At 58.4% G+C, this 14,073-nt stretch overlaps 1 protein-coding gene across 1 annotated transcript in view; it reads left to right on the top strand.

Annotated features, from left to right (window-relative positions):
- Nucleotides 1–11,673, top strand: part of SRRM3 (serine/arginine repetitive matrix 3) — a 33,563-nt gene extending 21,890 nt beyond the window's left edge. The window contains exons 11-14 of the mRNA XM_057748593.1: nt 8,300–8,664; nt 9,262–9,486; nt 9,571–9,708; nt 11,321–11,673. Of these exons, the coding sequence (XP_057604576.1) occupies nt 8,300–8,664; nt 9,262–9,486; nt 9,571–9,708; nt 11,321–11,546 (954 nt within the window). The 3' untranslated portion in view covers nt 11,547–11,673. The remainder of the gene's footprint in view (nt 1–8,299; nt 8,665–9,261; nt 9,487–9,570; nt 9,709–11,320) is intronic.
- Nucleotides 11,674–14,073: the final 2,400 nt, after the last annotated feature.

Genomic DNA, 14,073 nt, shown 5'->3' with positions numbered 1-14,073 from the left:
CATGCCCATGTCCCTGGACCTGTCTTGGGGGTGGGAGAGGGCTCACAGACATAGTTGAGGGCAGCCAGGGCAGGGACTGGTGCCACAGGCCACAGAGACGATGCCCAACCTGGGCAAACCTAGAAGAGAGCGTCCCCACCCCCAATCCCATGGGCACAAAGCTGGAACAGCTCAGAGCCCCAAACACCTTCTCGTGGGAATGTCACATCCTCTGAGAGGCACAGAAATGCAGGTTCTCTCAATCAGGGCCTTCCCTCCCCACCCCCCAACCCCCAGGTCCAAGTAATACCCTCCAAGGGCCCAGGGCCTGCGCAAACAAAATGGCCACAGCAACTCAGTGTACCCCAGGAGAGAGCAGCCAGGGAAGGTGGCCTAGCTTCCTGCCTCAGCAGCAGTCTTGTCTCCCTCCCAAAAATGGGACCAAATTCGGCATCGCCCTGGGTTTTCTAGAAGACAGCACTTTGTTACTCTTCCTACAAAGCACGCTCCCCAAATCCTCTCCCTACCCTTTGGGCCCTAAGAAGTCTGGGACTTCAGAACATCCCAGGCCTCTCACCCGCACCTGTTCCCGCCTTGGCCTGCAAATCCTTTCAGAGGAGTGAAATGAGACTAGTTCTTACTCCAGGGAGGTGAGATGGGGGCTGGGGTCACAGACTTGTACATTAACCAAAAATGTCTTTGGGAAAAAATACTGGAGGTTGGGGTGGTATTCTTGGACGCTATCTTTAAAAAAAGAAAAAGAGAGAGAGAAACAAATGGGAAAAGAAAAAGCTCACCGTTTTTTAACCCCATCTATGTTTTTGTTTGTTTTTTTTAGCCTCCCATTTGAAACGTGGTAATACTGTGATTCCATTTCTTGTTTAGCCGGCAAGGGAAGAGGGTGGGGAAGTTTGTGTAACTTTTCCTGCTATTTTGTTTTTGTTTATTTCTCTTTTTTTTTCCTTTTTTTTTCCTTTTGTAACGTACAGAAATGCAAAGTATCTCATTGTTTTTTTCTATCTTCTATGTTGTTCTAGAATTTTGCTTTTGTGTGTGTTACTGTGGGAACTTCTAATGCAGAGATGGTTTTTGAATCTCAAGTGAACATTAGTCATGTACATGTCTCTCTATATTTTTTTTTCCTTTGTAATCAGAATTTAAAAGGGAAGATAACTCTTAAAAAAAATGACTCCCACACCAATAGCTCCTGCCAAATCTGGGGCAGCAGCCAGCCCTCTCCTCAACCCCAGGGCATGAGCTGGGACTGCTTCAGCTTTTCAATTAATGAAAGTGGTGCAGAAGATCCTTGTCTCAGTCTGTGAGGAACCCTGGAGAGAAGCTGGGAGTCCCAGGGAAGAGGAGAGACTTGTCCCAGGTCACCCAGGTTGCTTCCCAGAGCCCTGAGCTTCTTCAGTTCCATCAAGAATACGATGGCTGCTCAGCCTCTTCCTGCCAGGCCTCAGATCCTTAGGAGGCCCCAGAGGAGGGAGCTGAAGGTACCTGATAGAGTTTAACTCAGGGGAGGGCTTCAAAGCCAGATACTCCCAGGGAAGAGAAAGAGTCCTTCCTGGTTTTGAGACTGAGGTCAACAGGGTGCTAGCTCCCAATACATCTCTTATTTGTCTGACCCCAGGCCAGGGCTGAGCCCCAAAGGCATTTCTGAGTTCTCCTGCTTACTGCTCTCTGCAGCTCAGAGAGGTCAAGTGACCAGCTCAAGGTCACACAGCTTTTTAGAGGTAGATCCCAAGATGTGGGAGGGTTGTCAATGGAAGACACACTCTGTGACCCCTGAGCAAGGGGAGGAGGACGTGGGAGGTGGCTGCTGGTTGTCTCAGCTCCTGTGTTCCCCCCAGGGAGCCCTCCAGATGTCAAGGGCATGCTCCCAACTCTCTCAGCTCCCCAGCATGACACAAGCCCGATTCTACATGATTGCTGCCTCAGAGACCCAGGGAGCCCTACGCCTTCACAGTTCACACACATATGGGGAAATAGTGAGGCAAAGGGAATGGCTCAAACTCACACAATGTGGGACAGAAGAGTAAGAGGACCTCACGGGACAAGTCCTTCCATCCCATCTCGTCAGCCTTCCTCCACCCCCTAGAACACAGACTGGTGCTAGATTTGCCCTCTCAACATATAGGCCAGAAAGGGTGTGCAGGGTTTGCAGCCTTAGAAGTAGGGCCACCTGCTTGGCCACACCTGCCGCTGGCATCCGAAGTGTCGAAGGAAGCCTCATTGTTTGGTGAGGATGGCAGAGGAGGTCCCTGAGCTAGGCCCCCAGGCTCTCTCTGGCCTCTGCCTCAGGTTCAAATCTCATCACCTAATGGGGAGCCTAGAGTGACCCCAAGAAAAGGTGCCTGTGGCTCTCCCTGACCTGCCTCATCCCAGTCTCCCCCCCACCCCACCCCCCACCACCAAAGAGCAGCAACCACAGCTGGAGTGGAGCAGTCAGGATAGGAAGGGACATCCTGGCATTTCTTCCAGGATGAAGCCAGAAGACAGGAGGGAGAAATTTTACTAAAATGATGCTGAAGCCAAGGGGAAAGGGGAGTTGACTTGAGGCGGAGCCAATCCTCCAAACTGAATCTCTGGTTGCCTTCCCTTTTAAATGCATGACTCCCTTTCACACCATCTGTCCACTCTGGTTGGCCTTGTTTAAACAGTGTTTCTCTCTTCTGTCTGGGTCCACCTTCCCCTCTGTCTTCCTGCCTCTCTCTTGGTTTCCTTCTGCCTTTGTCTCTCTGTCTGTCTCTCTCCCTGTGTCTCTCTGTCTCTTCCTGGCCATCTCTCTCCCCTGACTTGGGCCTCTCTCCCCCTGCTGCCAGCCCCTCCTTCACCTATGCTGTGGTTCTGTTTCCATCAGCTGCTTCCTGCATGCCCTCTGGAGGTTTTCTGTTGTTTAAAGAGTTAAGGAAAGATAGGCTCTTGGAGCCTGTGGGTTAAAAAAAAAAAAAGCAAACAGACATGGCTGGGCAGGCGCCCCCTCCCATCCCTGGGCCTAGACGGAAAGCCACAGGTGGCTCTGCCCGGTGCCGATTCAGAGGGGGAGCGCAGCTTAGAGGCACCGTCTTCCCCCATTCTGCATTCCCAATGCGGAGACCTTCTTTTCTTTTTTATTATTGCATTCCCGTCCCTGACCACTGAGAAGGTAGGTATCCCGGCTCCGCTGTGCGCCGCTCCCATCTCCAGATAAGCCCCGCCACTCTGCTTGGTTTGAATGTGGTTTTCTTTCTCTCTCAATCTCTCAATCTCGCTCTGGTTGGTGTTCTCCCCCTCCCTTTTTCTTTCTTTATTTTACTGACTACTCATTTGTAACTTGCATTTTCTCCAAATGAGCTACAAAGCTGTGTTTCCTGGTTTGTCGTTTAGTTTTCTTGACTTTTCCCGACAACTTTTCTGGTTCATTCTTCCCTACTTTCCCACCTTCCCCACCTTCCCCTTCTCCTTCTTCTTCCTCTCCATCCCCACCCCCATCCCCCAAGCCTCCCTCACACCCTCTCTTTCTCATTTTGTTGTCCGAATGCATTTCTGTGTGGTTTAGCCTTCCGAGTTTGTGTTCCTTTCCTGAACTGTATGCTGCGGTCAAGCCAATTTGATTTCTGTTGTCTGAAGTAGCTGCTAAGCCCCTCCCCCTTCACCCCTGCCAGTCCCCGGGGCCACCTTGGGCAATAAGCAATGGTGGAAGGGCCTGTGCTAGGCCTCTTGGCCTCCAGATCCTGGAAGAAGTTCTGGCTGAGGTCAGGCCTGAGGAAGGAGCTCTGTCTCACCCTCCGGGGCCTGCTGGGCTCCCATGGTCCTGCCTTGGTGGCAGGTGGAACTATAGGTGGAAGCTACAGACTCCAGGGCAACAGCTGGCGCCAGGACTGAACCTCACCACTCCATCTTTGGGGCGTAATGGTACTTGAACTTCAGGGGCGATGTGAGCTAGCCAAGCACAGGTACCGGATGTAGATGACCTACTTAGCAAAGTCTCTGTGGGGCAATTTGAGAGATGGAGGGGACCTTCAGTTCACCCACCTCCTGCCTGAACCACAACCTAACCCAGACAGGGGCTCCCTCAGTCCCCCAGCATCCTTCCATCTTCCAAATTGGAGTTAAATGTGGTCCCTCAGTGCAGGTGATCCAGAAGGGAGAGTCGGTAGGGGCCAGGGCCCCTCAAGATGTTGGGGGAGACCCAACATCTTGAGACTCGTGACTCCCGGCCAGTGCTCATGCAGCCACACTGAGGGTACAATCCAGGAGTAGGGCCTCAGGGAACCCACCTCCACATAGTTGCCCTTTAAATGGTTTCCTGTCCCACTTGGGAGCCCCTGCAGAAGTTTGACATCCCAACCCTTGCGAGGCCTCACAGGCCTCTATCTTCAGCTTTAAAACGAGGAAGCCCGGCTATTCATCCTCTCCTCCCCCGCCCCCGTGCTGGCCCAGGGGCAGGTCCTGGCAAGCTCACCCACCAGAGCATCCCTCACCCCTGGGTGGTGCTGAAGGGCAGACATGGAGATTGTTTAGGGAGGGAGACAGCGCTGCTGGTCTGATAGAGGAGACTCTGACCCAGCCTGATGGGAGAGTGGAGGCCTCACCTTCAAGAGGCACCTGATGTGACCAGGGCCCCCAAAATGGGATTTTCAGATGCTGAGTTAGAGGGAGTAGTTGTTCCAGTTGCTCACTCGTTCCTGTCTTTGAGGATACCAGGATTGGGCAAGCACCCTGTCCCTCGCTGCTCTTGTCTTTCCCCTCAAAAATGTCTTACATAAGCAAAAGATGTCAGGTAGCAGGTGGTACCAGGGAGCAGAGGGGCTCCTGCAAGCAGGGCTCAGAGGCAAGCGAGGTCCTTCATTCACTCACTCATTCATTCATTTGTGCACACACTAGGCCAGCACATGCTGGTCCTCCTCCGTGCTGGGCCCCAGCTAGGCGTCCGTGCCAGGGGAGAGGCAGGCACACCCAGGTTCACGGCCCGCACCTGCCAGGCTGGAGGACCGGTGAGGATCACTCAGAACGATGAGCAGGAAGAGCTGAACTGTGGATGGGGAGCTCCTGCTGGTCACAGTAGCCCCAGCCCTGGCACAGTCTATACTGAGGGATGGAACAAGGTCTGTGGGATCATAGAGGAGAGCACCCAACTCAGGGTGAGGATCAGGAGAGGCTTCCTGGAGGTGGTGACCTTGAGCTAGGGTAGAGGGGTGATCGGCATTGGCCAGGCTGGTGGGAGGGTGGGAGGGGGGGAAAGAGATGAGAGGGACATAAGAGCAGGCTTCTGGAGATGTCTGGAGGTCCTTGGCCACCACAGTCCCATCCAGCTATGAAGTTTCATGGTGTCTGGGCTTGGATCTCCCTCAACTGGGAAGAATGAGACCCAAGCTGGGGATGAGGCTCACCCTCTGGCAGGATCATAGTGTCTCTCTCTCCAGGGCCTTAGGAGGGATGACTGGATAAGGGTGAGACTGACTCTAGAAGTCTCCCCAGGGAGGTGCTATCTGCCACCCTTCCCAGCATAGCCTTCCTTCTGTCCTCCTCCATCCTGGCACTTGGGAAATACCTCATGGGGCCCCAGGCCTTCCTGCCCTGCTCTGACCCTATTCATCTGTTAGGGGACCGTGAGTCAGTTGTCCTCTGAAAAGAACCTCTCAATCCCTGTACAGGGCCCCCTAAGCAAAGACCCAGTTATCCCCCAGTTTACCAGTGGGGAAACTGAGGTTCCTAGAGTCGGTCACTTCCTTAAGATTTCACAGCAAACTCATAGCAGAGCTAATCCTAGGGTGTTCCACTTTGCCAGCTACCATCATCTTGGGCTCTAGCAGCCATTTGGCATGAAAGAGATGAGAGGGAAGTAGGGAAGAGCTTGGACTTCGAAACATGCTAGGCGGGAAGCATCCAGATCAGCACAGGGGGTCTGGCCCAGGGGCTTGGACCTCAGTGGTTAGGATCCTAGAGACTTCTTTCTCATTTGCCTCCTGTGGAGGGAAAAGGATGCTGGATGACAGAACCTAGTTCTGGGGGCTTGGGCACTGTGAGGCACTGGCCACCTGCTGGGGTGGAGGGGGTATGTGTTAGGGGAGATGACGGTCTCGGGTGATGTCTGCTAAGAATGGATTGCCATTTCAGAGGGTCCATGACCGAACAGCCCAGCCTCCATCTCCCCTAGCAGAGGTGAGCTGGTGATCAGGAAGGTCGGAGTGCTTGAGGGGCATTTGGTACCTGGAGATATCTACTCTGCCTGCCTATGCTTGCCCCTCCCTAAACAGAAGGCCCTCCCAGGTCTTCATGGCCCCTTTGGCTCTGGACAGCTGCTCTCCCTGCTATGGCTGGTGTTCATTGGCTGCTGCGGCCGCCACCAATCACGAGCTGGCTGTGCCCTGCCCCGGAGGGGACTGCCTTCTTGGTCTATGAATTCAAGCTTGAACAGAGAGGTCTTGACACCACCCCACCTCCTGCAGGAAGCCCCCAGGGCCATGCCAAGGAAGCCTCTCTCCTCCCAGTCCCTGGCAGCAAGGTGCCCTGAGGCGTGGCAGCTGGTTTTGCTCTCTCCTCCAAAGAGGCTGTCGGAAGAGCTTGACCCAGACCCTGCCTCTTTCCTAGTGCCCCCTGGTTTGGCCCTGGCCCTTGTAAGGGTGTTTCTTCCTTCCTCAGCAAACCACACTGAGGTCCCACTAGATGCCAAGTTCTGTGAGAAAAACTGAGGCTACAAAGCTGAAACCAAAACCAAATCGGCCCTGGAGGTGCTCAAAGTCAAGTTGGTGCTGTGATTGGGGGTGAGGAGGGATGGGGGAGGACTTACAGACAGACAAGTGCAATCAACTGTTCCTGGATGGAAGCCCAAGGGCAGGAGGAAGGGTCAGTTCTGTGGAGGGAGGGGGTTGGAGAGGGTGGTCAGGGAATCCTGGAATATCTGCTGTGGAAGGGATGTCAGGAAGCAAAACCTGACCCTCTCATTTTGTGGATGGGGAAACTAAGGCCCAGAATGGGGAAATGACTTAGCCAGTGTCACTCAGTGAGGTAGTGGCAGGCTCTCAGACCCCTGGTTCCCAGCCAGGGCCCTTTTGATGGTACCAGGTGCCCTTTCTGGTTTTCTGTAGCCCGATGCTTGTGTCCTGACTCCACTTTTGGAAAAACATTCGACATCTCTATCCAGCAGTCACCCAAGAGGTGCCTACTCAGGCCTGAGGTGCCTGGCGCTGCCAGTCCTTCCTCCAGAGGTGGCGTGGCCTCTTCTCGGCCTAGAATGGGGTGGTTGCGTTTCTCTCTCTCTCTCTCTATCTCTCTTGCGTTTTTGTGAATCTAATGATGAACTTACGCTACCACACTTTTCCCTTCTCTTACACATCTTACCTACTAAAGGAGGAAGTGCCACTTTATTGGTAAGTGGACGTTAACCAAGAGGGACTTAAAAAATCAGAATTTAAAAAAAAAAAAGAAAAGAAAAAGAAAAAGAAAGAAAAAGAAAAGAGAGAAACAGAAAGACAGTCGGGTGCTACTGACAGCTCCAGAGATCTCTGCAGGGCCGGAAAACAAAGAAAGAAAAAATGTTAACAGAAAAATGTCAGTTCCCCAGGAGTTCAGACATTGTTTTTGATTTTGGTATCTAATGACATTTGTGGATTTTGTTTTTTATTTCTGTTTTTCCTCCCTTTCTTCGGTTCAGTTTTGAGTTCAGTTGTCCCGCCCCGCCCCCAACCCCATATGTGTGCCGTGTGCCCCCTCCATCCCCTCACCCACCCCCATGCGCTGGGCGGCCTGGCCTGGTGGGCCGGCCCTGGCCGGGCCTCCCGGTGCCCGCCCTCTCTCTTCTCTCTGCCGGGATCCTCCGTCCCGTCGAGGGGGAGCCATGCCAGCCCCGGTGCCCGTCCTGGATCCCCCTCCCTGTCAGCCCCCCCCGCCCCCCACCGCTCCGTCCCTCTTGTGTTTTGCATGCCGAGAACCTTGCATGAGCTGCACTGTTGAGGCCAGAAGGTGGACACTCAGGAGAGGCAGAGGCAGGGCAGGCGCGGGGAACCGTGTGTGCGATGCTCCGGGACTGGCAGCCCCCGGCCTGGGCCCGGTGAAAGCCCCCTCTCCTCTCTCCCCCCACCCCACCCGCCCGTCTCTCCCCCTCGGCCTCTCGCTCCTTCTCTGGATCTGCCCTCTCTCTCCGCGTCTCCTCTTTTCCTCCGTCTCCGCTCCTTCTGCTTCTCCAACCTCCCCCGTCTCTTCCCTCTGGCTCTGCCTCTGCCTCTCCCCCTCTGGATTCCCCGTCTCCTCTGTCTCTCCGCCTCTGCCCGCCTCTGTCGCCCGCTCCGTCCCCTCTCCACCCCGTCCGTGCCCTCTCTGCCTCTCTCCCTGTCAGAAGCCCAGCTCGCCCTCGCCCAGGGCCCGCGACCAGGCGGAGGCCGGCGCAGCCACGCCGCCCGCGCGGGGGAAGGAGAGCCCGAGCCCGCGCTCGGCGCCGTCGTCGCAGGGCAGAGGAGGCCGCGCGGCTGGCGGGGCGGCCAGGCGGCGGCGGCGGCGGCGGCGACGACGGCGGCGGCGGCGCTCGCGGTCCTCGGCGTCCGCGCCCCGCCGCAGGGGCCGCCGGCGCGCCCGGCCCGCGCCGCCCCGGGGCTCGTCGCGCTCGCTCAGCAGGGCCCGCTCCAGCAGCGACTCGGGCGGCGGCGCCCCCGGCCCCGGGCCCGAGCCCGGCTCCGAACGAGGCCACGGCGGGCACGGCAGACGGTGAGCGGGCTCTGCCCCTGGGACCCGCGCGGGGCGCCCCTCCCTCCCCCTCTCCCCGCGCTTGTCGTTCTCCACGCGCGGAGCTCCCCCCACCCCGCGGAACACCCTCCTCCGACGGAGCGCAGCCCTCCCCCGCGGAACACCCTCCCCCCACCGACCGCCTCCCCGGCCTGGTCGTACTTCCTCCGCACGCAGTGAGCGCGCCATCGCCGACCCCTCTCCCCGCAGCAGAGCTCTCCCCCCGCCCCGCCCGCTCAGATCCAGATCCTCCTCCCTCACTTGCCCCCCACCCCAACGACCGCTCTCCCCCGACAGCACGGAACAGCCTCTTCCTCTCTGATTCCTCTCCCCCCTCCCCAGCCCCCTCCCCTCCTCCGGGAGCCTCTCCCCGACCCCCAGCACGACCACCTCCTCCTCATCACTAACCCCTTGGCCCCCCTTCCCCCTCGCGAGCCCTTTCCCCTCCACGGGGCCCACTCATCTCTCCCTAAGTGAGCCCCTCCCTGTCACCCGGGCGCCCGCTCCTCCCCCTCCTCCGCAGCCCGGGGCCCACCTTCTCCCAGCTGAGCCCCCCCTGTCGCCGTGCCCCTCCTGCAGGGCCAAGGAGCGGCCCCCGCGCGCCCGGCCCGCCAGCCCCTCCCCGTCCCCGGGCGCGCACGGCAGGCACGGCGGCCCGGAGGGGAAGAGCTCGTCGCGCAGCCCGGGCCCGCACACGCGCTCGTGGAGCTCCAGCCGCTCGCCCTCCAAATCCCGCTCGCGCTCGGCGGAGAAGAGGGCCCGCAGCCCCAGCCGCTCGCCGTCGCCCAAGAAAACCCTGGGCCGGTAAGTGCGGGCCCAGGGGTGGCGGCGGCGGGGCCGGCTGGGCCGGGCCGGGCCGCGTAGCTCACCTCGGCTCGGGCCCCGCAGGGACAAGGACGGCGAGGGCCGCGCGAGGCACGCCGAGGCCGAGGCCGCCCGCGCCCGGCGCCGCTCCCGCAGCTACTCGCCCATCCGCAAGCGGCGCCGGGACTCGCCCAGCTTCATGGAGCCGCGGCGCATCACCAGGTACCCAGGGGCCGGGGCCGGGCCGCGGGGACCTCGGGGGTCCTCGGCCAACTGAACCTGGTGCAGGGAGGGGCGGGCGCCGAAGGAGAGGAGGTAGGGCGAGAGGGCTGTAGGGGAAGAGGGCTCGCAGACTAGGACTGAGGTGCTGGGGAGGGGTTGGGGCCCGAGAGACAGAGGGGCGGGAGGCCTCCAGAAGGGAAGCATCCTGAAGGCCATGGACGGGAGGGGCCGGTACTTGGGTCTGGGTACAGCAGCAGGCAAGGAGTTCAGCTCTGGAAGATTCCAACCATCCCTCTTGGAGCCCCTCCCACTTCTTCCCTCCCCACATTCATCTCCTGGCAATGATGTCTCCTTTTCTCCTTCATCTCAAGGTCCAGCCTGCTGAGTGGCCTGTGGCCAGCCTGGGGGCCGGGTGGACCCCCTCTCCACAGGCTGCAGGGGAGATGCCCATGTGAGCTGACTGGCTCTGTTCAGCTGTCTGTCTGCCTCTCCTTTTCTCACTAACCTCTCTGCTCACTTCCCAGCCCCCTGGGGAATTTGGAGGAGGGGGCACCAGCAGTCTGGTCTCTGGGGCAGCTGTGAGAGGAACCGGTCCCTCCCACTTTGCCCACACAGTCTGCCAGGACTGGAGGGTCTGGGCCTGGGTCTCCAGGTGAGATGATGGTCTGCATTTGTGGAAATCATCCTGCAGCCCTAGATCCCTGACATGGGGTAGAGGGCCACGGGCAAAATTCTGCGCCCCGCTCTGCGCTGGCCTTGCCAGGCAGCCTGGGGAGATCGGCGTGCCTCTCTGGGCCTCAGTTTTCACATCAGAGCTAGAGGCCAGGCTGCCAGGCTTGGGACGCCACCCCCCCCCCAGATACCCCCATACACAGGGGGTCCTAGGACAGCCAGACCTCCACACCTTCCACCTGGCACCAACTTCAGCACCCCCTCCCAGGCTGCCTCCTCCTCCCCCAACTAACGTACACCTGTTTTCTTCCTCAGAATTAACCCCACGCAAGGGGGCATTGTCCCCCCTTAACTCTCTTTTCTTTTCTCCGGGTCACAGTCTCCTGGCTTCAAACTAACTCCGGGCCAGCGGGAGGTAGCTGTGTAAGGAGTGGGGGCTGGCGGGCCTGGGCCAGGGCCTCGGGCGTGGACAGCAGAGGCCAGGGGGCTCCTCCTGTTCCCTCCGAGTGATCTAAAAGCCAAACTCCTCGATTCTGTGGGGGACAAAGAAGCAGGACTGGGCCATGTTCCCAAACCCTCCCATGCCCAGAAGTCACTGCTTAGCTTGGCTGATGTTGTCCATATTTAAAAATTTCATTATTCAACAAATATTTATTGAGCATCTACTCTGGTTAAGCAGAGACTTGGTCCCCTTTCCTTGCAGACAAGTGAGGAAAAACAAAGTGATCAACACGAAATTGGCAAGTACCCACTGCCTGTCCTCCAGCCTTGCTGGGGCAGGGGTAGAGGCGGGGAGAATTCCAAGGTCAAGGCTCAGAGGAAATGGAGGCAGGGAAGCCCTGGCCACTGCTGGGGAGGGGCTCAGGGCCTGAGAGAGGGCCCAGGATTGGCAGAGCTCAGGGCCCTGGATGGCCTGTAATTGGCTTTTCCCTCCCGGCAGTGCCCGAAAGCGTCCCATCCCCTACTACCGGCCCAGCCCCTCATCCTCCTCCAGCTGCCTGAGCAGCGACTACTCAAGCCGGAGCCCCAGCCGCAGCCCCAGCCCCGGCCACAGCCACGGAAGCTACAGCAGCCGCAGTCGGACCCGCAGCCGCACGCGCAGCCCCTCCCGGACCCCCAGTCCCAGCTACCACAGCCGGAGCAGCTCAGAGAGCGGGGGCTTCTGAGCCCAGCAGACCCAGCTTCGTGCCCCCTGGCACAGGGAGAGGCAAGGGCTCAGGCCCCAGGAGCCACAGGGGGCCTGCACCCCACTACTACAAAGAGGTCCCGGGTCCAGGGAAGACCTTGAGGGTGGGTGCCTTGAAGACAAAGAGGAGCTGGATTCTGCTGCTTCTAGAGGGTCCCCACCCCCACCTCCTGCTCACCCATCGTGTCCAGGGAACAAAGCCGTTTCGAACACAGGGATCACCCTGCCCTGCTTCCTGCTTGGTGCCAGCTCACTAGGCTGGGGACCTCAGCTCAGTGGACCCAGAGACACCTGTGAAGGTGCCAGACCTGGGAGCCTCCCCTGCCACTCCGTAGGACCCTCAGCTCCTCTCTACCACGGGGCGGACACGGAGATGGGACAGCAAGCAGGAGCTAAGTTAGACAGAAGGAAGAATGGCCTAACCCTTGGTGCACCACCATCCAGGCTGGGGAACCACTTCCTTCTGAGCCAGCTGCAGGAGGACCCTGGCTGAAGGCTGGAGGCTGGCCCCACAGCCTCCCCAAACCCCTCCCCTGGCCCAGGAGTGCCCAGACTGGGTGGGCCCCTGAGGACCTCACCCTTAGTCCCACCTCTCCAGGCCAGGCTCTCCCCTCCAGCCCTCACCCCATGCCCTGGGCCAAAGCCACGCCAGCCAGGGCTTCTGCATGACAAGAGGTGGGGTGTACAGACCACAGCTGCATCTGACCCTCAGATCAAAAGGGGTTCGGGTCAGGAGGTGGAAGAGAGAAGGGGTAGATGGAGGAGGAGCCTGCGAGGGGGAAAGCAGTGCAGTCGGATGACTGAGCAGGCCCCGGAGTCCCGGTGTGCCCAGTGGCTGGGACCTGGGCTAGATGACAGCAGGCATAGGATAATGTGCCCTTTGGGACCTGCCCAAGGGAGCAGGGAGCCAAAGGGAGTACTTCCTCCTCCTCTCCTCCCAGAGAGGGGTGCTACAGCCCTTCGAAGAAAGGGTGGAATCTAGACTGAGGGCCTTGTCCTGGGGCATGGATGGGGAAGCCGTGGCCCCCAGCCCTCTTCTGCTGCTCCCAGCCCCCTCCTCCTGGGGCCCTCAGGGATCTCACGAAGTCTTCCTTGGCCCAACAGGGCAGATGCCCTGGGCTCCAGTGGGGGGAGGGGTCTGGGGTCTGGTCCGGGTTCCCCCTCTCTCAATTTCCCCCTCCTTCTCCGCAGTGCGGATAAAAATTGGACTCTAATAAAACACTTGGTGCCCGGATGGCAGGTAGTGAGACCAGGCCTCTGTGGATTTGGGTACCTGGGGAGTGTGGGAAAGGCAGGGGGTCCTGGGGTCCTGTCCTCTGAGAAATGAGAGGGACTTAGACTCCTCGGGACCCAGGAGAAGAGCTGGCACCAAGGAACCAGGGCCCCGCATGTCTACCTCACACCTCCATGCACGAGTCTGCAGAGCCTGCAGCTCGGTGGGGAGAAAAACAGGGACCCTAAAAGACCTTCTTCCTAGCCCGGAGGACCTGTGGGCTTGGAATCTCCCCATCCTCCCAGCCCCCACACACCCAGCCTCGCTTCAGCAGTGAATGGGGGATGGGACGGGCCCACATGCAGGAGCCTCCTTACAGGTGGAGGGTGCAGAACAGCTGGGACACAGCACAGAGCAACACTGGCTGTGAATCTGGGCTCCACGCGGGGCTGGGAGGAGGCCGAAAGGGGATATTGTCCTGAGAGTGCTGGGCACAGGCAGAGGGCCTGCCATAGAGGGAGTCACCCATAAGTGGCCACTTGAAGAAAATACCGTGTGTCCAGCCCTGGATAGGTGCTAGGATGGGGACTGGAAAGGGAGAGCTGGTGTGGCTTTTTTTTTTAAATACCTATTCACATTGTATTTCTTTTATATAGATCTAAACAAATATACACATTCCCCTCTTCCTCTTCCTCCTTATCTTCCTTCTTCCCCTTTTCTCTTCGAGTGGTAGATTTTAACCTTGCTTTGAATCAGCTGCTCTTTGGGAATCTGATGAACGTTGGACCTTTTCCTCAAAAGAATGTGCACACGCCCACCTGCAGGCAACTTCACATCTCACAGACACTCTGTAATTCTTCAGGGCCCCACAGGTCAAGAACCCCGGCCCACCTCTACTGAGAGGTCAGCGGGCGTGGCCACGGCTCTAGTCTGCGTGAGCCGTGACACAAGAGATATCCTTGGTCTGATCTGGGCTGCAGAGCGGGGGGCTGTGTTCCGAAGCCTAGGGCTGTGTCAGCACATAACCGCTCTCTAGTTTCTTCTCCCTCAGACTGGAAGGGGCACCTGAGGAGGCCTTTGGCCAGTGACTCTGTTTCTGATCTGAGGAAGCTGGTCAAAGAAGCATCAGTGATCTCTTTAACACTTTACACACGTTCAGCAAAACTAGGCCTCAGACTGGGACTTCCCTGGCAGTCCAGTAAAGACTCCGCGCTTCCGACGCAGGGGGCACAGGTTCAATCCCTGGTAGAGGAACTAAAATCCCGCATGCTAGGCAGTGCGGCCAAAAAAAAAA

This window comes from Hippopotamus amphibius, chromosome 9, assembly GCF_030028045.1.
Source record: "Hippopotamus amphibius kiboko isolate mHipAmp2 chromosome 9, mHipAmp2.hap2, whole genome shotgun sequence".
Classification (NCBI taxonomy): domain Eukaryota; kingdom Metazoa; phylum Chordata; class Mammalia; order Artiodactyla; family Hippopotamidae; genus Hippopotamus; species Hippopotamus amphibius.
This window is presented reverse-complemented; position numbering and strand designations above follow the sequence as displayed.